The following is a 26786-nucleotide window of genomic DNA, read 5'->3' as shown; positions in this document are numbered from 1 at the left end:
CCAAACACATGCGCTATAGGGGAATTGATTAAACGAAATTGGCCATAGTGTATGTGTGTGAATGAGTGTGCATGGATGTTTCCCAGTACTGGGTTACAGCTGGAAGGGCATGAGTAAAACATATGCTGGAATAGTTGGCGGTTCATTCCGCTGTGAAGACCCCTGATGAATAAAGGGACTAAGCCGAAGGAAAATGAATAATCAAATGAAATTGGCCGTAGTGTATGAGTGTGTGAATGAGTGTGTATGGGTGTTTCCCAGTACTGGGTTGAGGCTGGAAGGGCATCCGCTGTGTAAAACATGCTGCAATAGTTGGCAGTTCATTTTACTGTGGCGACCTCTGAAATAGAGACAAAGGAAAATGAATGAATAATGTACCAAATAGTTTTCAAATAATTATGGCTGATTTAAAATGTTTTTTTCATTAGAAATGTTGATTTCCTAAAAATATTAAGCAACAAAATTGAAAGCAATAATAACAATAATAAGATATGTTTTGAAATCATTGTATTATCCTAATTTCTGAAGGATAATGCTGAGAATTCAGATTATCATAGGGATAAATAAAAATGTTGACATATTCTGAAAGAAAACAGTTACTGTAAATTGTAGCAAAATTGTACAATATTCCTTTTTGCCATTAAAAATTTATGATAGCATAAAATCTCACTGACCTTTGTAAATAGTTTTATGAATATTGCTTATTGGCGCATTACTGTTAATGCATCAATATTTTAATACATATCTGTTAACAGCACAGCATAGCAGATGACAATATATAAAGCGTAAAACAGCCATTCTGATACAATATCTGAACATACATGCAGTGTTTGATTCACGTTGGGGACAAGATGTGCATTTTAAAAACATGTTAACTTAAGGCATCAATTTTCTTGTTTATATAATGTTTATAATTCTAGTCAATAAAGTATGAAGGAAATACAGTTGGAGTCAGAATTATTAGCCCCCCTTCGATTAATTTTTTTTCTTTTTTTTTAATATTTCCCAAATGATGTTTAACAGAGCAAGGAAATTTTCACAGTATTTCTGATAATATTTTTTTTTCTGGGGAAAGTCTGATTTGTTTTATTTCGGCTAGAATAAAAGCAGTTTAAAATAAAAAAAAATCATTTTAAGGTCAATATTATTAGCCCCTTTAAGCTATATTTTTTCTATAGTCTACAGAACAAACCATCATTATACAATAACTTGCCTAATTACCCTAACCTGCCTAGTTAACCTAATTAACATAGTTAAGCCTTTAAATGTCACCATATCATAGAAGTGTCTTTTTTATTTACTGTCATCATGGCACAGATAAAATAAATCAGTTATTAGAAATGAGTTATTAAAACTATTATGTTTAGAAATGTGTTGAAAAAATCTCTCCGTTAAACAGAAATTGGGGAAAAAATAAACAGGGGGGCTAATAATTCAGGGGGGCTAATAATTCTGACTTCAACTGTGTGTTATTGCACAAATTCAAACTGGGGAAAAAACCTCAAGTGACTCATGTTGTTTTAGTCATTGTGATATGCCAGAGGCAAAACTGTCACAGTGATTTGGTTAAATAACCTCCCAAAACTGACTCAGAAGATTGTGTTCCCAAACATCAGGCGTCCACCTCTGAACAGAAGATGATATGATAACTGTAGCATTTCTGATTATGTGTGTTGTCTGTGGCTCTTCATGACAAGACATTTACTGTGCTGCAAAATGAGTTACAGTGGTTCAAGAACTCACATCAGTTTCTGAGGAAGTCAAGATTTTTTTAACTGCAGTGTTTTCTGCTTTAAATGTGCAACTTTGAATTGCTTGTTGGCATTTAGCCTTTTTGATTGATCTTAAATCTTTTGCAGCTGATTGTAACTGTCTAACTTTATAATGCTATACAAGCTCTTCATATTTCAGCTCTGTAGACCGAACAGCACTACCTGCATCACACACAACAGACATGAAATAATAGTACTACAGTACTACAAATAATAGGCATAATAATAATAATAAAAGTAATTATTATTCTGTCCTAATAAACAATGTTGATTAATCAAAAGTTGAACAGATAGTGTACTCCAGATAAGAACAGCAGAAAGCAGTTTGAGTAATTTAAGTGACTTTACTATCCATTGTATTTCTCAATATCCTTTTTTTTGTACAGCTACAAAAAAGTGCGTATATACACTGTATATTCACATTTACTTTAACATGTTCAACTCAACCAGTTTAAAAATTTTACCAATGTGCATCGTTTTTATGCAAATCTTAATACACGAATGAAGAAAATTTATTAAACAAGACCATTTGTATCGAATATTAGCAAAATGATCATATTTGTTACACCACCAGCATAACTTGTAATCCATGAAGATGTGTTTGTACAACAAAGTACAGGCGGTATAAAACAGATACCAATAAAACAACCCTTGAATATTTACAAAAATAGAGCTTTAGTAAAAATAGATCACTTACGGCCATATATTTATAATTGTTAAATCAGCCACAGAAATATACTGCATGTGTGTTAGTGTCGATAACGCACACTAAGAGAAACTTAAAGTAAAACTAAACCAAACATATAAGTACAGAGCTTTAAATGTCCGGTATGGCAGGTCAAAATGGCAAGTGGCAAGTGGCTATGTGACACCACAACAATGATTTTTTGTAACAATACATTTTTTTTAAATATTTATGTTTTGGTGGACCAAATCACGTAATATTTTTGATGTCAGTTGGGCCGGAGGGCGAATAAGAGGGTAGCGTAAATAGCCTGTGGGCCAGCAGTTTAAGACACAGGGTCCCTGCGGGGTTTTAAAAAGTCTTAAAATGTCTAAAATTTCCAAAACAAAATTTTAGGCATTAAAAAGTCTTAAATTTACTGAAATATTATGTTGTAGGTCTTAAATCCTTTTAAACAGGTCTTAATTTTCCTCTGTCCAAGAAAAGTTACCCAATTGGGATGACATCCATCCAATCACCAACAGTCTATCTCAATAAAACCTGTTTTTTAATGTTTAAGTTTTTTTTGCAAAGAGATACAATTTACAATAGCTGTTCGACATTTTTTTACAGCAATTTCTCTAAATTAAATTCCCTAATCAGGGAAAGAAAACTAAAAACAATTACACAATTCCTCATGATAATAACAAAGCAGCATATCACTTAACATGACATATTATACTTAATCAATTTAGACTAAAAGCCAACAAATGTATATTTTTGATTATTTATGTCATTGTCTCCATAATAATATACGTTTAACAATATTAAACTTGTCAATTAAAAAAAAAGAAATATGTTGAAAAAAGTGTATACAACTAGAGTTTCTTGTTTTGACACCTTAAAATGTCACAAATTTTTTGTGGCAACCGATCATTAGAAACAATCATTAGCGTTTAGCCCTGTATAAGTCTAAAATTTAGTTCATAATGGTCTCAAAAGGGTCTTATTTCAAATATAAAAGTCTTAAATTTGACTTGATTAAACTTGCAGAACCCTGCAGACCCCTGACTCAAAACTTTAAATTCTGTAATCAATTACTCACCCTCATGTCCTACCCTCATCTTTAAAACACAAATTAGGACATTTTAGATGAAATCCAGGAGCTCTCTCATCCTCCATATCAAAAGTGGAGAAAAGAGACTAAAAACATTGTCAAAATTCAACTTTTCATGGGAATTGGAGTCAGCTATAATCTCGCAAAGCTCCAAAAAGACTATATTTGAAAGAATATTGAAAATTGGCAGATATTGGCATCCAGTTAGAAAAAAACATCATATGGAGGTCAATGGCCAGCTTTTTTTTTAACATTCTTCAAAATATCTTTTTTTCCCAGTTAACAGGAGAAAGAAACTCAAACAGGTTACAGAGAGTAAACTGAAAAAAAAATCACATTGCAATATTTAGTTTTTCTGCAGTATATATTGTGATATGAAATATATTTCACCAGATGGATTGAATATCTCTATTTGTGCAGAATTCATTATTTCAAAATGGTTGGGGTCATTTTATAGGGAAGTGCATCTGCATAAATTATTATATATATTATATTATATATTATAATTATTATATATAAAAAGGATTTTTAGGGGAAAAGACATATAAATGAGAGGAAAAAAGTGCTTTATCTGCTACATTTTCTGCTAAGTCTTATTGGCATTTGGACACAAATATTCAAAAATCTAATGTAAAATGACAGCCTTCACTATAAGCTTCAGAGGGTATCATTTCTTGTGCCTGAATGCTTTAAACTCACTTGATATCTATAACAGAAAAAAAAAACTATTGCAGATAATAAACTTGAAATCCACTATGGCCAATAATCTACAAGCTCCTTGTCAACAATAACCCATACTCTGATGTGACTATTGCAGATATTGTGCATCCCTAGTGTAAACAATGACAATGTTTTTTTTTTTTTTTTGGTGAACTATTCTTTTATTTAATGTGCGTATGATATTGATCTCTTATTCGACAGATTTCAGAGTATATTTGCACTCTTTTGTATATGTTATTTCACAGTCAGGCCTGTTGATGGCTGTCTAAAGCTTTGGAGAGAGCACATGTGTGTTTTGTGTGTGTGTGTGGGGGGCATGTGCCCAGCTGTTCTTTTGCATCTGCCTGCCTTCACTTTGGTATTTGTGGCTTGGGATGTTTCAGAAGGAGACTTTTGTGCCATGTCACAAACACTTTATTTTTTATATCCCGTAAAGTTTTATTTATGGACTTAACAGACTGATATTAGATTTATAGGGGCCAGAATGTCATAAAGAATTTGTCACAGAACATTTTTTGTCTATTGATAGACATAACTAGAAGCATAACAAAAATGGTCATACACATTTGGACACAAACTGATCACCAAACTCTGCTTTCAGATGTCACCTCTATTTTTTAGTTTGTTATTTCATAATATATGACAAAATGGTGCAAAACGCAAGGGTTTATAAAATTTTAAGTGTTTTAAAACTAATTTTCATGGTTGAAACAACCTCAGTTTTTGGTCTTTTTTTTGTCTTTGGATGCTTCAAATGGAAGTTGTAGCAGTTACTTTGAGACAATGGCAATGGACCCTTTTCACAAGTTATGGCACATTTAATGGTCAATATAATGTTAAATCCTTGAAAGTTTTTAATATTTAGATAAAAAAATGTATGTACATTTATATGTATTTACGCATGTCATCATTATATCATCTTTGCGTTAAATTGCGAATAAATAAATAAATAAATAAATAAAATAAAAAATTGTCGCTTATGTGAGGTGTTTCTAATGCAGCGTCTATAGGGAGGACAGTAAATTTGACGATGTTCTCTCTTCTCGTTGCCGTTATCAGTCTATCATTATTTTTTCTTTTTTCTGCAAGTCGTCATAACACTATCATAGAGTTTTTCTTTTATTATTTTAGCAAATGGGATTGTGTAAAATATAATTTGTTGTACTCTCCCATTAATTGCGCTCCAAGTTTACTCAACTATGACGACTTCTGCTACTGAGTAGTCATGGGCTGGTATACGTTTCTGATGGTATGATAACCTTGGACAAAAACATCACGGTTTTACAGTATCACAGTATTGTAATTACTGCTCTATAATAAATTATTTTTAAATGTCTGGGTAAAAAAACAAACAATAAAAAAAAGTTTTCCTCCATTGAACAAAATACATTTTATGTTAGGAAACATTTATAATATTTTGAAACAGTATCAGACATTAGTTTCAAAAACACAGATTTCTTTACAACACATTTAAAAAACCCTTACATACCTTGCTTACCTTAGGTACGGTACTGTAAAACAGAAAATTTTAGCGATTTTAAAACCTTGACTTCTTTAAACCGTGGTAAACCTTGAAACCGGCTATCATCCCATGCTGAGAAACCCGGAAATGCGAAAAAGGTCCATTGGTGGTTTCAAACAGTCATAGCAAATGTATTTGTGTATTGTGTGTTTTATTCAGTATGGAAATATGTAAAGTGTTTATGAGTGAGTAATTGAATCATTCATTTATTCAAATGAGACTTGAAGATTTTTAAATATTGGAGAATTAGAGATGTGAATAATCATAATATATACACTACATGACAAAAGTCTTGTCGTCAATCCCTGTTGTAAGAGCAACAAATAATAACTTGACTCTTGATTAATTTGAAAAAGTGGCAGAAGGTAGATTTTTCTGCTGAATCATCTGTCGAACTGCATCCCAATCATCACAAATACTGCAGAAGACCTATTGGAACCCACATGGACCCAAGATTCTCACAGAAATCTTACAAAAGTTTGGTAAAGGACAAATCATGTTTTGGGGTTACATTCAGTATGGAGCTGTGCGAGAGATCTTCAGAGTGGATGACAACATCAACAACCTGAGGTATCAAGACATTTGTGCTGCCTATTACATTACCAACCACAGGAGTGGGCAAATTCTTCAGCAGGATAGCGCTCCTGCTCATACTTCAGCCTCCACATCAAAGTTCCTGAAAGCAAAGAAGGTCAAGGTGCTCCAAGATTGGCCAGCCCAGTCACCAGAGATGAACATTATTGAGCATGTCTAGGGTAAGATGAAGGAGGAGGCATTGAAGATGAATCCAAAGAATCTTGATGAACTCTGGGAGTCCTGCAAGAACGCTTTCTTTGCCATTCCAGATGACTTTATGAATAAGTTATTTGAGTCATTGCAGAAATGTATGGATGCAGTCCTCCAAGCTCATGGGAGTCAGACACAATATTAACTCCTTTTCCACTGCACCATTACCTTATATTCTATACTGTACATTATTTCTGTTAAGTGACAAGACTTTTGTCTAAGCAAAGTCAGATCTTACTGTCCTAATTAAATAATTAAAAATCAAGGCATGATCATATTTTATTTTGGCCAAATAAACACAATCTAGAGGCCTTTGCCTTTCATATAAGCCACTTCTGATACCAAATGATCAACTAGAAGTCAAGTTATTATTTGTTGTTCCTAAAACTTGGATAGACGACAAGACTTTTGTCAGGTAGTGTATAGAAAATGCTTCTTAGTATACGAATTTGTAGATATTTGTACTAGAAACAAGACAAAACATCCAAGAAAGAAAATCTTTTTTAAAGTGTAATTGTAGGTAAATAAGTAAATAAAATAATAATATTTAAATCAGCGATTCATGTACAGTATGAAAAAGGTTAGCTCCTTTTCAGATTTGCTAAAGATTGCATATTACGAAAACTGCACACAATAAGTGTGTTTTTCAGTAAATGTACAGTAAGACTGCGTGTGCCCTGCCTGACTGGTACACATCTAGTTGTATCACACTGACACACACACACATCATTTGTGCTGTGGCATGCAGCTTCATTGTTGTGCTCTCTTTCATACGGGCAATGTTTCGCTGTCTCTCTCTATCTATCGCTCTGCCAGAGAGTGAAATCTCAGTGCTGTTGTGTCTGCTGTCTGTGCTCGCAGTAGGTTTCACTCTGCTACACGCATTCGATTTATTAGATAAAATCCTAATTTCTAATGGTAGCTTTAACCTCTCAATGTCTGCATTGGGTTTGTTTTTGTGACGGGAATGCATTCAAATGGATGTTTAATCATACGCTTCATCCACTTCCTCTCTCCACAGGAAGAATGCAAGCAGATCATGGCCCGACAGAAGTCCAACTCGCAGTCGGACTCTCATGATGATGAAGTGTCTCCTCCTCCTCCAAACCCTGTGGTGAAGGCCCGGCGCCGGAGAGGTGGTGTCAGCGCTGAGGTCTACACGGAGGAGGATGCCGTCAGCTACGTCAGAAAGGTTGGAAAAAGTGGATACGCTTTGGTTTATGTAACCATTGTCAATTCAAGCTTTGTTGTCTACATATGAGGACGACATACAGCCAAAATGTCTGACATTAGCTTATATGTCACGATATTACCAAATAAATCTAGTAATTGTTTTGTAATTCATTTAAACCTTTCTCAACTTAAGGATTATTTTAGATTACATTTACATTTACATTTAGTCATTTAGCAGACGCTTTTATCCAAAGCGACTTACAAATGAGGACAAGGAAGCAATTTACACAACTATAAGAGCAGCAGTGAACAAGCGCTATAGACAAGTTTCAGGTGTGTAGAAGTCTAAGAAGCAAAACATTAGTAGAAATTTTTTTATTTTTTTTTATTTTTTTTTTTTTGAGAGAGAGAGAGAGAGAGAAAGAGGGCACAGTTAGTGGTATAGCCAGAGAGGCAATTGCAGATTAGGAAGGAAAGTGGAGACTAAACAGTTGCGTTTTTAGTCGTTTCTTGAAGACAGCAAGTGACTCTGCTGTTCTGATGTAGTTAGGGAGTTCATTCCACCAACTGGGCAGATTGAATGTGAGAGTTCGGGAAAGTGATTTCTTCGCTCTTTGGGATGGAACAACGAGGCGACGTTCATTCACAGAACGCAAGTTTCTGGAGGGCACATATATCTGCAGAAGTGAGAGCAGATACGAAGGAGCACAGCTAGAGGTCACTTTGTAAGCAAACATCAGAGCTTTGAATTTGATGCGGGCAGCAACTGGCAGCCAGTGCAAACGGGTGAGTAGCGGAGTGACATGTGCTCTTTTGGGTTCATCAAAGACCACTCGTGCTGCTGCGTTCTGAAGCAGCTGAAGAGGTTTGATAGAACTAGCTGGTAGCCGAGTTGCAGATTAACTTTGATATTTGTAGGGAATTGGATGCAATCAGAGTACGGCTGTTTGTAGAGTATTTGCTGTAAAAACTAAGCTCAGAATCTGTTAAGAGAGAATAGTGATGCATTTTGAAAACTCCTGTTGTGCTTCAGATTACGGATTAAACAGTGCATGTGGTATGAACAAGCTACACATTTTAGTTCCGCTTTGAAGCAAATACATTATGTTGAAGCGTTATCAAAAATCTTATTGCTGTCATTTTACTGAGGGTGAATTATATTGCAATAATAATATCGCAATATGTCATTAATAACTATCATTAATAATTTTATCATCCAGGATTTTATTATGCCTGCTAACATCTATTCGCTGCAAAGCCCATTCATTAACACATTGGCCGTTGTGTTCACGTGCTCAGCTGATATGGCCAACCCAGGCTCATTCCGATTACGTACCCATATATACATTTCTGGAGAGTGCAAAACACATCCCTGGTGCTACAATTTTTTGCAGCTTTTGTTTTCGCGAATCCACCAGAGGCCGCTGTGTATGCTTTTTCAGATCTCGGATTTTACTTACGAGTGCCATTCATGCCTGCTGTTCTCACGTAAATCCACCAGAGGAGCTGTCGATTGATTGACTTATTGACTGAACAGTCGACCGATTTTCCCCCCACCCTCCCACTTCCCTAAACCCAACCAATAGTGTTTTCAAAAGCATCGATTGACCCGCCCACCCCTTTCCTAAACCCAACCGCAGTGTTTTAAAAAGCAATTCAGAAAAAGAAAGCCCCCTGATTTTTACTATGTTTTCGGATTTTACCACATTCTTACCGTTATTTTTAGCATTTGTTTTTGTTTTACCCGCTTTTCTGGAACTGTTCTTCATCAGACTTGAACCCTGTTGTCGTGGTCAACTCCACTCTGTGTCTCAAGTCCGCCGCCATACATGTCGAGCAACCAAACAGACAGGTAACAGTGGAAAAGCCATCCATACAAAGGTAAGCGGTCAGCTGGTAAATTGAAAAAATTAAACGGCGCCATACCGCCCCGAAGCATTCGTTTTAAAGATGAAATGCAGCCATACGTAGCTCTGGCTACATAATTCACGATCTCCAGAAATGTGTATATGGCTACTTTTTCAGAATGAGCTTATGTTGGATATGGCTCTGAAATCATCACTTCACACATGGTGTTTACCAAGTGTGAACACAGAGACGCGGACACCGGAGTGTTTGAAATTCACGTCTATCAGCTGATCCATCAGCAGACATCACATGTATCTGCTAATAGATGGATCAACTGATAGACTTGGCTTTCAAACACTTCAGTGTCTGTGCATCCAGCTTGATCTCTTGAGGAAACCTAACTTTACGTTTTGTCAGTTTAGTGGCTAATTTGTTCGATTTTTAAAAGGAGGCATTACTCCAAACCCCACCTCTAAACCCAACCATCATTGGGAATGAGCAAATTGTTCAAAATCATATGAATGAGATTCAAATTCATACTCATTAGCTACTAAATAGCGTTGGTGTATCTGTATTGCCGCTCAAATGTTACTGCACCACCGTGACGCCTATAAAATTATTCAGTAGTTCAGTATTATTTTACAGAATCACTATGAGAAGATTTTGTAATAGGTTTGCTTTATGGCTGGTCATATAGTAACTAGGCTTGTCAATTGATTAAAATAATTAATCACAATTAATAGCATGATTGCCCCTAGGTAATTTGTTATTAATCGCATCTGAATAGCACATTTGATCTGTTCTAAATGTACTTAACAATAATATAATTGATATAACCAATTAAAAGTGCATTTTGAAGCTGCATAACAACATCAGGGACTTAAGTGCACACAATAAAAGTAAAATAATTTTTTTTAACCATAACTCAGCTTCATAGGGATGCAGTGAAATGAAAATTATTATATAGAAGCATAATGAAGCACTTGGCCAAAGACCAAATAACAAACACGTTTCTTCTGCAGCTCTATTTTCACATATATTTAGCAAATTTTTCACCATGGCCTGAATTAAATGAAGCGGGTATATACACACAAACTTTACGTTTTCAGTCAGCCAGCCCAAGTGCTTCTGGTGAACTGTCACGCCATCACAAAATCGCCATGTTTAAGATCTGATTTCTTTAAAAATCAGTGATCTTCAATTTCTTATTGGTGTATGATATAAAGTGGATATCAGACCAGACAAGAAGTACTGCATTAAATTATTATTTTTTCCCACCATGTCTTTAAAATGTGGATTTATTTTATTTTACCGTTTATTTTACCCTAGTATTTTTAATGGAGTTTCTGCACTAGCCTGCTGCTACTGGCGACGCTAGTGTTTGCATGGTCTTTCGTCTCGTTTTACGCTTAAACAAATAAATGAATGCTTATGTCTACTTACCAGATTGTATTTTAATGATATTACAACGTCGATGCTTTAAAAGGAACCAAAATGAAATTGAAAATAGTCACAGAAAGCTTTCACCTGAAGTTTATCAATGCCTGGAAAACACTAGCTGTGCATGTAGCCCATTCAATTTTAATTCATCTATTAACACATATTCATTAACTTTTCATGAACTGCTTTTGGCATGAGGGAGAAGAGTTCTCTGCGTCAGCTGTATGATTTACCATTAAGAGACATTTTAAACTTAATGGTGATAGTTTAATTCACATTAACAATAAACTCAGATAACTTTTTTCTTGTTGACATAACTATCAGACATCGTTACTTAATGCACATTTTTCCAACCATGGACCAATTGAAACAGAAAACACTCTGCGTTGATCATGCATAAAATTAGTGTTAATTAATTAGCTTTATTTCCCAGGGGTTGGGTTGCAGCTGGAAGGTGCATCCGCTGCGTAAAACATATGCTGGATAAGTTGGTGGTTCATTCTGCTTTGGCGACCCCAGATTAATAAAGGGACTAAGCCAAAAAGAAAATAAATGAATGGAAAATTTGCTTTAGTGCAGTGTTTCTCAACCACGTTCCTGGATGACCACCAACACTGCTTGTATTAGATGTCTCCTGTATCTGTCACACCCATTACAGGTCTTTCAGTCTCTGCTAATGAGCTGATGATCTGAATCAGTTGTTTTTGGTTAAGGAGACATTGAAAATGTGCAAAGCTGGTGGTCCTTCAGGAACATGGTTGAGAAACACTGCTTTAATGCATTCATTTTGACAGCCTTACGTTGTTTTCTTTAATTATAGGTCATTCCAAAGGACTACAAGACGATGACGGCCCTGGCCAAAGCCATCTCTAAGAACGTGCTGTTCGCCCACCTGGATGACAACGAGAGAAGGTAAATGCACGTCATTCCAGCTCATTTTATGGTCTCCAGATGAAGTGTTTCTTGTGCATCGGGTTGCATTCGGTTCCAGCTTGTTTCTTGTTGTCAGCGCCCGGTCGGGTGAGGCGTGAGTCGTGTCAGAGGGGCTTCTGGGTAGCCACTGTATTCGCTCTGTTGCTCTGGTCGCCACGGCAACCAGCGTTGAAATAAAGTGAGCCATTGTGTCTGACAGCGGTGGAAAGTGTGTTTTAATGTGGGTGTGGGGAAAACAGTGTTGCTTGGATTGTTTCAATTCGAGTCTTTTGGAGATGCCACAAATCCTAAACAACGATGAGGAGGAGGGGGAAAAAGCCTCTCCCAGTCTGTAAGGAATTTCGCTCAGGTTGCTCCGTCTTTTGTGTACGGAATACAGTTTCACTGCTGAGGAGAATCCATTATCCGTACAGATCCACCATGAAGAGAACAAACTCTCAGCTTTCTGCTTTTAAAGCCTCTGTGAGAACACACCAAACCTGCCCAAAAAACATCCAGCTTGCACTCAGCTGGAAATTCACCACACTTATTATCAGGCTGTGTTCGCCAGGCTGCAGATGCGCGCCATCGTGTATTAAAGGGATAGTTCACCCACATCATTTACTTGTTTACTTGTTTCAAATTTATATGAGTTTCTTTCTTCTATTGAACACAAATGAAGATATTTTGAAGAATGTAGGAAACTTGACTTTTATAGCATTTGTTTTTCCTACTATGACAGATAATAGCTGTCTCATTTCAGAGGCTGCATCCTCTAAAGAATGCAGACTTTAAAGGTGAGCTCTTCGAAGTCCACACAAGCCGAACGGAGCATTTTGAAATGAAATGAACAGCGTACTAAGGACAGAACTCGTCACACAGCAACAGCTGCTGTTAATCTTGTTAAGTCATGACGTATCGATGACATATGGAGTACTGTTTCCGGGTCCAAGCTGCTACTGATTTGAATTGAGAAAATATTAGTTTATGACAACTTTTTAGTCATATCACACATTAAAGTGAATTTTATATCAAATAATGGTGTACACAACAGTCTCAGGACTTGCTGCATCACAAACTATCCATGTTTTTGGATATGCACATAAAAAAATGGTTGATGGAAATGCCAAGATGCGCATACATTTTGAAAATGCGCATAAAAAACATATACACATAACTCAGTAGGATAAACTTGTTATTCGACAAGAAAAGATGCACATAAACAGCGAAGGAAACACTTTTAGCGAACAAATTCCAGTATGCACGTTAAAGTCATGTAATCATGTGATGATAAAAATGTGTGTGACTGGACAAACCAGCGCCTGACCGCATTGTAAAGCAGTGTAAAACAAACTGAAATGTTGTTTTGGTCTTTCTAAAACACTTTACCTGTTTCAGTATTAGTGTTATTATATTATTAATGACCTCCAGAATCAAGAGCGTCTGTGCTTTGCATCTCACGGCTTCAAACATCACCGCACGTTCACTGCGTGTCAGGATTGCCTTCTGAGGCACAAGTCGTTTATTCAATGAAGAAAAGCTTTACGCAGCTTCTTCTTCCGCAGCTAATTCTGTTTTTACTGTTGATATTTGGTGCCAGATAATCAGGAAGGGACGATTTTGACTCATTGGATGGAAGCGCTGCTTTATTCGCACATCTTTTATGCGATAATCCAGTTTTGCGCATAAAGTTAATTTTTGAATGGAAACATCGTTACAGACGCCAATATTTGAACAATTTAATGAAAATTTAATCACTTTCTGGCTACCTTTTAGGCATGTATATGTATATATATATATATATATATATATATATATATATATATATATATATATATATATGTATATATGTATATATATATATATATATATATATATATATATATATATATATATATATATTGTGATTGTGATTGTGATTTTCGAAAGTAAGACATTGCTTTGTAAGCGTTCATTATTACCACTTGATGAGTCTCCCCAGTTTGATGTAGCACTTAGACCCGGAACACTTAACAAGCGGATTACATATTAAAATAAAATATGTAATGACTTTTTTTTTTTTTTAAGTTATTCTAAAACTTATTTTAAGCAAAGTTTACAGAAGCTGGAAATATATTTGAGCCATACATGTACACATAAAATGTAAACTTGAAAATCACCATTTAGTAAGACATGTCATACTCTAATGTGTGCCGACATATAGCACTGACGTGCTCACGGCGACCCGAGTTCGATTCCCGGCTCGAGGTCCTTTGCCGATCCTTCCCCTCTCTCTGCTCCCACAGCTTTCCTGTCTGAAATCTCCACTGTCCTATCATATAAAGGTGAAACCCCCCTAAAAAATAATTATATATAAAAAAAAAAACATCCTGACGTTATCAGCGCACAATAAATCTTGTCTTGGGATGTTCGAGGTCACAAAAGATCAGCTGGTTTTATCTTTTATTACCTGGCAAATGAAGGACCTATTTTGAGCCTGCATTTGAAGGAGCCTTCAAATGTTTTAAAAATGAGACAGCGTTCGTTGTGCCATCTGATCAAGGGCATCAAAGAAAAGCAAATGAGAAGTGTCTCGAAGGGGGTGGGGCATGTCTGATACCAGAAGGCATTTGATTGGTCAGAAGATTTGATGGGAAGTATGAGGTGACGGTAAAAAGAATTGTTGATCAATTAAAGATTTCAGCCACTATTTTGTCATCTGAGATCAATTTGGGAAATCTTTAAATTCCTGAAATCCTAGGCTAAAATCTGTGGTGTTTGATGGTTGGTTTGACATGTTCACAAACATAATGCTGCTTATTGCTCGTTGCGATCAGATTTTTCCTCCGATAATGTTCTGGCAGTGTCAGAAGATTTCAGACACTTTCCTGCAGTGTGGCAACAGCTGCGATGAGCATGAATCCAAGAACCAATAGCAGCGCCGAACCTGATCATGGAATCCATGCGACAATTCAAATGACCGCGGTCAAATGTCAAAACAGTTTTTTCTTCCTGGTTTTATACTTGAGGCGCTCTGTGTGCAAAATTGGCGCTGCAGATTGTTTACGTTTGCTGTGAGGGATCATTTCAGAAGACGGGATAGTGAAAGTGTCACAGATGGATGACGTCAAACTCTGGGGGAGTTTTCTTTTGTGTTTGGTGCATCTTCAATGTGGTTCAGTCTGACATTATGACAGCTGAGATCTGACAGTGTGACATGAGAGCCATGTTTGTGCAGTCTGACAAGCTACAATTATTTAGGATTATAAAAAAATTGAACAGTGAAAAACTGTAAGATTTGGATGTTTATAATAGTAATAATAAGTCCTTACAATTATATAGTGCTTTTCTGGACAATCAAAGCGTTTTACACATTGGCGGAATCTCCTCATCCACCACCAGTGTGCAGCATCCACCTGGATGACGCAACAGGATTTATATTGCGCCAGACCGCACACCACACACCAGCTGATTGGTGAAGAGGAGACAGAGTGATGAAGCCAATTATGATATGGGGATAGATAGGAGGCCATGATGGACAGAGGCCAGTGGGCAGTTTTTGGCCAGGATGCCGGGGTTAAACCCTTACTCTTTTAGAAGGACATCCTTGGATTTTTCATGACCACAGAGAGTCAAGACCTCGGTTTAACGTCTCATCCGAAAGATGGCGCTCACTGACAGTAAAGTGTCCCCTTCACTATACTGGGGTGTTAGGACTCACACAGACCACAGGTTGAGCGCCCCCTGCTGGCCTCACTAACACCACTTCTGGCATAGCCATGTAGGATGTTTATATGAGTTTTATATCTTGTAAATGTAAATTTTGCCATTCTTTTGGAGCACACTAGCTTATAGATATCCTTAAAACTAACATACAGATACTAACATCTAAAAAAGCCATTGTTTTAATTTGACAGGACCTTTAAGATTGACATAACTGGCTGTTATGAATTCTTTTATCAGTATTAGATGCAGATTGAGCTAGAGAACAGTGATTATCTGTGCATGATCCTCTTATGCTGTCGTGTTTTTCACTTCGTAATTCTGACTCAGATTTGTGCAGAACATTAATGTTGTTGCCATGGTTACCGTATCTTGGCTCCTAGCGACGGCAATGTTCTGCATGCGTGTCTGTGGTGCTGTCAAAGCATCATACACTGAGATCACAGCCGAATATGACTTCGCAGTATCTGGTAAATAACAGGAAAATCACATTATGTCTGGATCGTTTCATTGGTTTATGGAGTTGTGCTTGTCTGGCATGTTGCTAATGCATCGAGGATCGCCTGGATTTCTCTAGGCATGCACTTTAATGACTCTAATAAACATTTGTTAGTTATTTCTTTGATTAAATATATATATATATTTAAATGTTTTATACACTTCCAGGTGGGTTCACTATGATTTATTTATTGGTTTTAAGTAGAAATTCTGGCAACAGTTAAGACATATTTTTACAGTATGTTACAAAAGATTACAAGTTAGATCGAATGGCACTACTTTAAGTATATGGTAAGGGAAATATATTGTTTAAAGAAATTATATATATATATATATATATATATATATATATATATATATATATATATATATATATATATATATATATATATATATATATATATATTTATGTAGTTTAAATTTAATAAATGCAGCTTTGGTCAAATTTACTGTAGATATTTTGGATTTTTTACTTTTCCCCCGAAATGGAAATTAGCAGTTAGAAGGTAATAATAATTTCATTTCATTACAAAAAATGTTAAACTTTTATCTGATCTTTTATTATCATTTTTATTAAACTGTATTATTGTAATTATTATGTTATTCCTTGAATTTATTAAGTTATTGTCTTTATATGGTAAATTCAGCTTTGGTAATATATATATATATATATATATATATATATATATATATATATATATATATATATATATATATATATATATATGTATATATATGTATATATATATATATATATATATGTATATATATATATATATATATATATATATATACATATATATATATATATATATATATATATATATATATATATATATATATATATATATATATATATATATATATATATGTATGTATGTATTGATACAACAGTTTTATCTGGTTCTTGAATCTGATTGACTGATAACTGATATTCTGCAAATAGTAGCACTTGTACCAAATCTTTACCCTTCACCTTTGCTGCAGAGGTTGGTAGTTTCTCAACTTTTCGAGCACCTATGGTTGCGTCAGCCAATCAGATCATTTTATGCAAATACACCAGCCTGGACACTAGTCGATTGCGGACTAATTTCTTTGGCTGACACTGCTATGACAAGCGCATCAGTTCTAACTTCAGACATGCCCTCTGTCAAGTGTTGACACTGAAGCCCCTTGTGAATCAGACGTTACTCCACCCACATACAGTGACAAGCAGAGGACACTTTACAGTTTGACAAATATTGCAGCTGTTGGACAACATAATGTACTTTTGAGGCTTTTTAGGTGGGAATGTAGTTGTTTAGATTGCAACTATGCAGTTTATTTATAAGGATAGTGTCTATTTTAAAATATTTATAATTTGGCACGTTGTCGGACAGCATGTCATACTAAGCAGAGCGAAGACAGTTGACGTTTCGCCACAAGATGGCGACAGAGACTGCATAATAAGTCTTTAGGGAAGAAAAACAGCACTTTTCAGTGTAAGTTTCAAACTACAGCTGAGCAAATCATTATAAAACTGGTAAGGTAAAACTTTATTGTCCCAGTTAGGGAAATTTGTCTTGGGCTCTTGTCCTCAGCTGCAGTCATCACATACATGAACAATAACAATACAACATACAAATAAGTATTTCAATAAAAGTTACATGCCTCTCTCCATATACACATAAATAAGCAATCAGATACTCTCAATCTAAGCCACCACTGTTATTTAATAGCTTAATGCTCATAGGATAAAAATTATTCTTATATCTGTTTAGTCTACAGCAAGGTACTCTGAACCTTTTCCCCGAAGGTAACAACTCATATTCCTTGTGCAGAACATGTGATACGTCACAAACTATTAGTTTAGCACATCTTAATGCGTCCTGTTCATACATATCCTGGAGTGACATGTGCTTTGATACACCAATAATTTTCCAGGCAGTGTGAATCAAAAAAACTTATTTAGATCTCAACTGCACAGACAAGTTGCCAAACCAGGCTGTGATGGCATACCTTATTAAACTCTCAAACACAGCCTTATAGAACATGATCATACATTTCTAAACCACTACATAAATTCTTAGACGTCGTAAAAAATACAATCGTTGCTGAAGCTTACTACTGAGATTATCAACATGTATATTCCATTTTAGTGAGTTATCAAAGAAGACACCAAGATATTTATATGAAGTGACCCGTGTGATGGTTTGAGTTTTAATGATCACAGGCCTATGGTCAACAGTTCCCCTAGGGTGATAGGAAGTGATATTCTAAGTTGATTTTTCTATTTTGTATTTTGTAGTGCTGTATTTATACCACAGAAACTGGTAGTGATCGCATTGCTTTGGCTTTTTCTGGGTTAATTATTGTGATCTCCCGATTGCAACTGAGAAATACTGGGATATCTCTGTAGACTGATGGTATTTCATGCTGTTCAGCCTTATAATCTTAAAATGTCAGCAAAATCACCTGTTTGGCATCCCTTAAGACATTACACTAGACCAGAGGTGTCCAAAGTCGGTCCTGGAGGGCCAGTGTCCTGCTGACTTTAGCTCCAACTTGCTTCAACACACCTCCCTGGAAGTTTCTAGTATACCTAGGATAGGTTTGTTTAGCTGGTTCAGGTGTGTTTCATTAGGGTTGGAGCTAAACTCTCCAGGACACTGGCCCTCCAGGACCGAGTGTGGACACCCCTGCACTAGACAATCATTCAAACACTAGCTCTAAATTGGCTTTTGTGAAGTAGCAACAGTTTCTGCTGTTCTGACGTCAGCTGCAGATGTAAATGAGTGGCGGAAGAAAGTAGTTCCTCATACGAAAGGGTTTATGAGACTCTCCGTGTTTCATTTTCTTTTTTATACACACAATTATGCTGTCAAACTGTTGTATAGACGCAATATCGGCATGCTGATAAGAAAAAAGGCTGATATACAGCCATAACCCACTGCTACTGTGATATTTATTCATTTTCTATATATTTGTATTTTATGTACAGCATGTGTGTAAATACCAACAGTACACGCATATATAGTATATAAATAGAATCTTTTGTCTTGGATATGATTAATCATGATTTAAATGATCGTTTAAATAGTAATTTAAAGTGTTCCCCAAGAGTCATGAACATCCAAATGTAAGCAGCAGTGTTAGCAATGGTTCTTACAGGCGATCCGCCATATGGCCATATAAATAGTAGAGCAGGCCATACAGTGTTTGCTTGATTATTCAGTCAGAGCTTCTTGTTATGATCACTGGAGACACAAAGCCAGATGCTGGAGTTCAGCAGCATTACAGCTCAATGGCAGATCGTGTAAGGGAGTGTCTGGCATGTGGCAAAGCCCACCCGAGGGCCACCCTGTGGGTTTCTCTGTGGTCCTGTGTGGTTTTATTGCCATGGCAAATGAAAGCAGTTGCCTCACGGTGGCATGGGAATAAACCCACTGGCATATTTCAGCAGAGACACTGCAGGCAAAAACACTGCTTTTCATGCATCTGTCCATTTTTGGGGTTTTTTTTATAACGTGTTTGTAAGTCTAATGCAAATAAACCATCTAAATTGCATATTTAAGTCTTTCTTTTATAGCACCATTCATTTGTGTCTGTAGATTTCAATCATGATACATGTTAAAATAGCAGTGCTTTCCTTTTTTTTTTTCTAAGTTCTGTTTTTAGTTTTGTAGGACTAATTATTTATTCGTTAGTATTTGCATAAGACTTTTTATTTTATTTATGTTTATATTATAAATAATATTGCTGTGCGAAATATTCAGTATTTTGTAGTCAGTAAAAATATAAATACAAAATGACTAAATACGTAAGGTAGGTAAATAAAATAGATGAACACGCCATTAAAGTGTTTATTGTTATTTTTTATTGTGCCAATAACAGTTGTTATTTAAAGTTTTATGTTTAATTAGTAAAATTAGATATAACAATCTAGACTGTGTTTAGTGCACATAATATATATATATATATATATATATATATATATATATATTATATATTATAATATATATATATATATATATATATACAGTTGAAGTCAGAATTATTAGCCCCCTTGTTTATTAATTCCCAAATTTCTGTTTAACAGAGAGAAGATTTTTTTTCCAACACATTTCTAAACAGAATAGTTTTCATAACTCATTTCTAATAACTGATTTATGTTATTTTTGCCATGATGACAGTAAATAATATTTGACTAGATATTTTTCAAGACACTTCTACACAGCTTAAAGTGACATTTAAAGGCTTAACTAGGCTAATTAGGTTAGCTAGGCAGGTTAGGGTAAATAGGCAACTTATTGTATAACAATGGTTTGTTCTGTAAACTATTGAAAAAATATATAGCTTCGAGGGGCTAATAGTTTTGACCTTAAAATGGTGTTTAAAAATGTATTTATTAATTTATTCATTTAATAATTTTTTTTATTAATGTTATTAAAAGAAGTCTCTCATGCTCACCAAGGCTGCATTTATTTGATAAAAACTAGTATGAAGAAAGCTATACACGATTAAGTCCAACATGATATGTTTTGTGAAGTTTATCTTACTATTTCTATGTCATTTTAGTTATATCCCATTTCCTTTACAGTGCTTTATTCAATATGCTTGTTATTTCTAGAAAAATCATGTTTTGATGTGAACAAACACCATCCTATCTGTGGCCCCAACTCTCCCTCTCCTGCAGCATTACAAACAACAGCGCATTGTGTTTTCATTAGAATAAAACAATGGCAGCAATCAGCAGTAATGAGTGCTGGAGCTGCAATGAACCACTGAACTGAGCGCCTACTGTATTTACACAGAGATTTCTCTCTATTTTTAAATTCCCTCATAAAAGATGTGCTGTGCTTTTGGGTACACACATTTTTGCACGTACACAAAATAATCCACTGTGTGTGTGTGTGTGTGTGTGTGTGTGTGTGTGTGTGTGTGTGTGTGTGTGTGTGTGTGTTATACTTGTTGAATTAGACAGTTAATCTGACAAATATCAATAAGGCTTTTTATTGTTTATTATATAATATAATGTTTTCTTTGTAAGAAAGAAGCCACAAGTAACATAATGTGCCTGAATAAGAGTATTCATGATTTACTAAAAATAAAACACTGAAGTGATTGTTGTGTGATATTAATGCGGACAAAAATGGCACCAAAACGAATAAAAACACACCTCAAATTCCAGATGAGAGGGTGAAAGCTCAGTCATTCATTCATTTTCTTTCCGGCTTAGACCTTTCATTAATCTGGGGTTGCCACAGCGGAATGAACCGCCAACTTATCCAGCATATGGTTTACGCAGCGGATGCCCTTCCAGCTGCAACCCATCACTGGGAAACATCCTTACACACTCATTCACACACATACACCATGGACAATTTAGCTTAACCAATTAACCTATAGCGCATGTCGTTCGACTGTGGGGGAAATCGGAGCACCTGGAGGAAACCCACACCAACACGGGGAGAACATGCAAACTCCATACAGAAATGTCAACTGACACAGCCGGGACTCGAACCAGCGACCTTCTTACTGTTAGGCGATTGTGCTGCCCCCTGTGCCACCCTGACGCCTCTGGGTGAAAACTTTTAAAATTAAATAAATAAAAAGTTAACTTGTTAGAAGTGGTCAGATAAGCTGATGTAATATAATTTCTATTTGTTTGTTTATTTGAATATTTTATTATATTTATTGTATTGAATAGTTTTTTGCCATCAAGATAGCTAATGAACCTAATACGATACAATACGATACGATACAATACCATATGATACATTACGTTATGGTTGAGGTGATTTATGACATGGTATTAAATAAAAGATACAATATATGATACGATACGATACGATATGATATAGTATGATATGATGCGATATTATACAATATAATATGATATTATATGATATGGTACTATACAATACAATATGATACAATATGCATTTATGGTTAAATGTAATATAATTATAAATTCACTTTACAATGTGAAACATATTTTCTGTTTTTCTAAATGTAAACAAATAAATAAAAAGTAAACACGTACATAAAGTAATTCACCGTTCGCATTTGCATCATACTTGCTATAATTGGTCAGATAAGCCGATGTAATATAAGATAGCCAATGAAGCTGTTACAATATAATATTATACGATGTAATACGATATGATACGATTTGATTTGATGCTTAAAGGCATGGTATGGTATGATACAATACGATACAATATGATACAGTACAATATGATACAATAAGATTTAGGACATGGCATTAAATAATAGATACAATATAAATGTGATACTATACAATTTAATTTAATACAATTAGAATTTATGGTATAATCTAATGTAAAATTTCACAATATGAAACATTCCAATTTCGCAAATGCAATATATAAATAAAACAAAAACAATTAATAAAAACTAAACGCGTACATGAAGTAATTTACCATTCGCATTTACGTTGTAATTGCTAGAATTAGTCTGATAAGCCGATGTAAAATAAATTGTGTTTGTATGTTTTAATGTACTGAATAGTTTTTGCCATGAAGATAGCCAGTGAAGTTGATACGATACAATATGATATAATATAATACGATGTGCTACGATTTGATTTGATTAGATTTTTATTTGATACGATACAATGCGATACGATACAGTACAGTGCAGTGTAGTACGTACGATTTAATACAATATTATACAATATGATACAGTACACCATGATACAATAAGAATTTAAGATTCAGGACATGGCATTAAATAAAAGATACAGTATGAAGCGATACAATACAATTCAATATAATACAAAAAGAATTTATGGTTACATGTAATGTAAATATAAATTCATTTCACAATTTGAAACATTCCAATTTCGTAAATGCAATGAAATAAAAACTATACATGTACATGAAGTAATTCACCATTTGCATTTACCTCAAACTTGCTAGAATTAGTCAGATAAGCTGATGTAATATTAATTGTGTTTGTTTATTTTAATGTTTTTTATTGATTGTATTTACTATATTAAACTGTACTGAATGATTTTTGCCTTGAAGCTAATACAATATGATATAATGTGATTTGATTTGATACGGTACGATACGATGCATTGTGATATGATACAGTATGGTATCGTACGGTACGAAACAATACAATAAGTTACAATATGATACAATAAGAATTTGGCATGGCATTAAATAACATGGCGTTAAATAAAAGATACAATATGGTACGATACGATACGATACTATACAATATAATATAATACATTACAATACAACACAATAAGAATTTATGCTTAATGTAATGTAAATAAAAATCCATTTCACATTGTGAAACATTCCAATTTCGTAAATGCAAATAAATAAATGAAAACTAAACATGTACACGTAGTAATTCACTGTTCACATTTACGTCATATAACTTGTGTTTGTTTGTTTATTTGAATGTTTTTTTATTTTAAAATGTTTTTTTTAAAACACAATGTGGCTAAATAAAATAAAATCATGCTTAGTTTGATTTTAAAACCATTTAGATGGAGGATAAAGGTCTGCTGATAACAGCGCGTAGCTTTATCGTGTTGAAACACATCTGTTCGGCTCTGCTTTATAATGTTAACCTGCTCTCAGCATAATGGCTCTCTGGTTTCCTGCTCGGATCTGATATAAACTTCACACTGTGATTGTGGAGAACAGCTGTTTCATGCACCTGCGGACCAGACAGTACTATTAAAAATGACCTTTCAAGTAGACAGTCACGCTTTTGTAACGCTAGATATTGAGTTTCCAATGCAGTTTTGGTTGAAAACTAAAGGTGGATTTGGTAGAACTTTTTTATTTAATAGTATTAAAAAACAAAACAAAAAAACAATGATGTGTCAGGGATTCAGACTGATGGAAGTGTGTGTGATTTGTTTGCGTTCTTCAGTGGATGGATGGATTTGTCTCAAGAGAGTCTCCAGTCTGTCAGCACGTGTGAATGCTAGATACCGTCGTCAATCGTGCTGGTAATTTCTTCAAACTGACACTTGTTTTTTTATTGAAGAACATCTCGAATGTGGAAGCAAATCCAGGGTGTCCGCAGCATCTTAAAAAGTATTAAAATTTGATATCGGTAAGCTACATTTGACCTGAATTTAATCATGAATGTTGGGATGCTGTGTAGTTTATAAAATAAATAAAAAATCCTGCTAGATTTGACATCACGCTGCTTTGTTTACTGCAGTAACCAGGGAAACACTGTTATTCCTGCTGCTGTAAAGGCGCCACCTGCTGGATTAACATTTTTATTCAGTATATAAATATAGTTTTAGTTTAGGATTAATTTCTTGCAATCAGTAATTAGTTGATATACTGCAAGTTAAAATGTTGGCAATGTTACTGGTTGACCCCTGAAGAGGTGATGAGGTCTTAAAATGTATGCAAAGAGTCTTAAAAAAGGTCTTAAATGGTATTGAATTTTAATCTCTGATTCCTGTATACCCTGAAATGGTCAGAATTTGATTAAAGATTACCAAAACAAACATTTTTTTAGTGGAGTAACTTGCATTTTTTTTATTTTATTACATTTTTTTACTCTAAAGAATGTCTTTGGAATAAAATAATGAATAAAAGCATTTTTTTTCTTTGATTGAACAAACGGCTGTTGTCCAATGACTTGCCTAGATAACCTAATTAACCTAATTAAGCCTTTAAATTGCACTCAATACTAGGGTTGGGTACCGAAACCCAGCACCATTAGAGCACCGGTACCTTTGTATGTCATGTATGTGCCGGTATGTGCAAGACACATTTGGGGGCTCATGGAATCAACTTAAAGGCAGAGGAATGCACTGTCTCTGAAAGCTTGCGGCATCATCTGGCACATTCAGTGAGTATGTACATGGACACCAATGCTCCGATTTTAATATGATTAAGACAATACTCTGATTAAGAGTTTAGACTACCATGTAAACGGTGATTTAAATTTTTTTATTATTACCTTAAAGTACCACAGACACCTGCATCGCAAAATGCAGAGTTTTTTTCTTTCCATTCAATGTGCGCTATCAAATTCCATTAAAAGAGCACTCTTCCACCGGTCCTTACTTAATGCTCGCATCAAATACCTCAGTTTGTCATGGGGACATGAATGAAATGTTCCTGAATGAAAGTGAAACTGCAGTTAAAGTAAAAAAATGTTAAATGAAACACATGAATTTACATGAAACTCTGTAGGAAACATGGATAGCGTGGTGACGCAATGACATTAATCGATCTATGAACTATAACATGTAAGAAGGGATCATGAAAGGAGCATTCAAACAGCAACTCATGTAAACACCTTGATCATATTATTGTCTTATTCAGATTAAGGCAAATCATTAGATTACTGATTACCATGGAAAAGTAGTCACAAGCCCAAACCCTAGAAAAAAGGAGTTCAGTATTTTGATGAGAGCCTTTCCACAGGTTAGTAGTAAGCTAATGTAATTTCATAATGCAAATCTTAAATTCATGCTAACCAACAAATGATCCAAGGAAATGTATTAATGTAATTCAAATATATGAAATATGAATTGATGTTTAATTTAAACTTTAATTAAATTGTTCTATTAAAATGATTTTTTTCAAAGATTTTGTCAAATAAAAGGTTTTTCTAGAGTCATCCACCATAATTTTGAGCTCAAAAGTATCGGTTCAGGCACCGGTATTGTTTTAAAAGTATCAATTTAGCACCGGTATCGAAATAACTCCAAACGAAACCCAACCCTACTCAATACTCATTCGACACAATACTAATATTGTAAAAAACAGAATGTACTGTCATTATGGCAAGGACAAAATAAATCAGTTATTAGAAATTAGTTATTAAAACTATTGTGTTTAAAGATGTATTGAAAAAATTGAAAACAATCCCATTCAACATGTTGGAAAATATTTGAACAAGAATTCAAACTTCACAAGAAGGCTGACAATTTTGTCTTCAACTGTATGTTGAAAAAAAAAATCACAGCGAAAAAAAAACACCGGATGATTTATGCACCAAAGTAGCTCAGAGGAAGAGAGATGTATGAGGTCTTATGTTCAATCCCCAGCAACCCCCCCCCCCCCCTCAAAAAAAAAAACTCTAACCAGGAACCCCTCTTCTCTCCCAACCGCCACATCATAAGACAACCTCAAAACATTATGCAATTCTGAGTGTGTCTCACACAGGTTAGTGGACTTGACAAACCACCTGTAGAAAACACTCCTTCATCTATCTGACACTTTAACCAACACTTGCACTAGTTTTGCCGATTTGCACCGGACACTTCCTTAAAATCACTCCATATCTCTAAAAAAAATCATTGTGCATCTATGAAGTGTGCCTTACACAGGTGAGTGGGTATGACAAACCACCTGAACAAACACTCTTCTCTCTATATATAAAAACACTCCCTCCTCCTTACTCTAGCACTTCAGTACTAACAGCTCCTTTGTATAATTGGCTCTTCTTGTGTGTATTGCCTCTTCTTGTTGAATCAATAAATGCCTCCTGAATTCTAAGTCGCTTTGGACAAAAGCAGCTGCTAAATGACTAAATGTAAACCCTAATGAAGTCTGGTTGTGAATCAGAAGAACATTTAGAGCTTTTTACAGATGCAGTGATATCATTTTTTGGTTCACGTTAGCTTGT

The 26786-nt window shown here is 34.9% G+C and overlaps 1 protein-coding gene across 3 annotated transcripts in view; it reads left to right on the top strand.

The window, feature by feature from the left end:
• Positions 1–26786, top strand: part of prkar1b (protein kinase, cAMP-dependent, regulatory, type I, beta) — a 151756-nt gene that overhangs the window by 9489 nt on the left and 115481 nt on the right. For all 3 annotated transcript variants that reach the window (XM_056453130.1, XM_056453132.1, XM_056453131.1), the window contains exons 3-4: positions 7603–7773; positions 11863–11954. In XM_056453130.1, the coding sequence (XP_056309105.1) occupies positions 7603–7773; positions 11863–11954 (263 nt within the window). The remainder of the gene's footprint in view (positions 1–7602; positions 7774–11862; positions 11955–26786) is intronic.

Source organism: Danio aesculapii, chromosome 3 (assembly GCF_903798145.1).
Source record: "Danio aesculapii chromosome 3, fDanAes4.1, whole genome shotgun sequence".
In the NCBI taxonomy this organism is placed as follows: domain Eukaryota; kingdom Metazoa; phylum Chordata; class Actinopteri; order Cypriniformes; family Danionidae; genus Danio; species Danio aesculapii.
The sequence above is the reverse complement of the archived record's forward strand: the minus strand, read 5'-3'. Positions and strand labels throughout refer to the sequence as shown.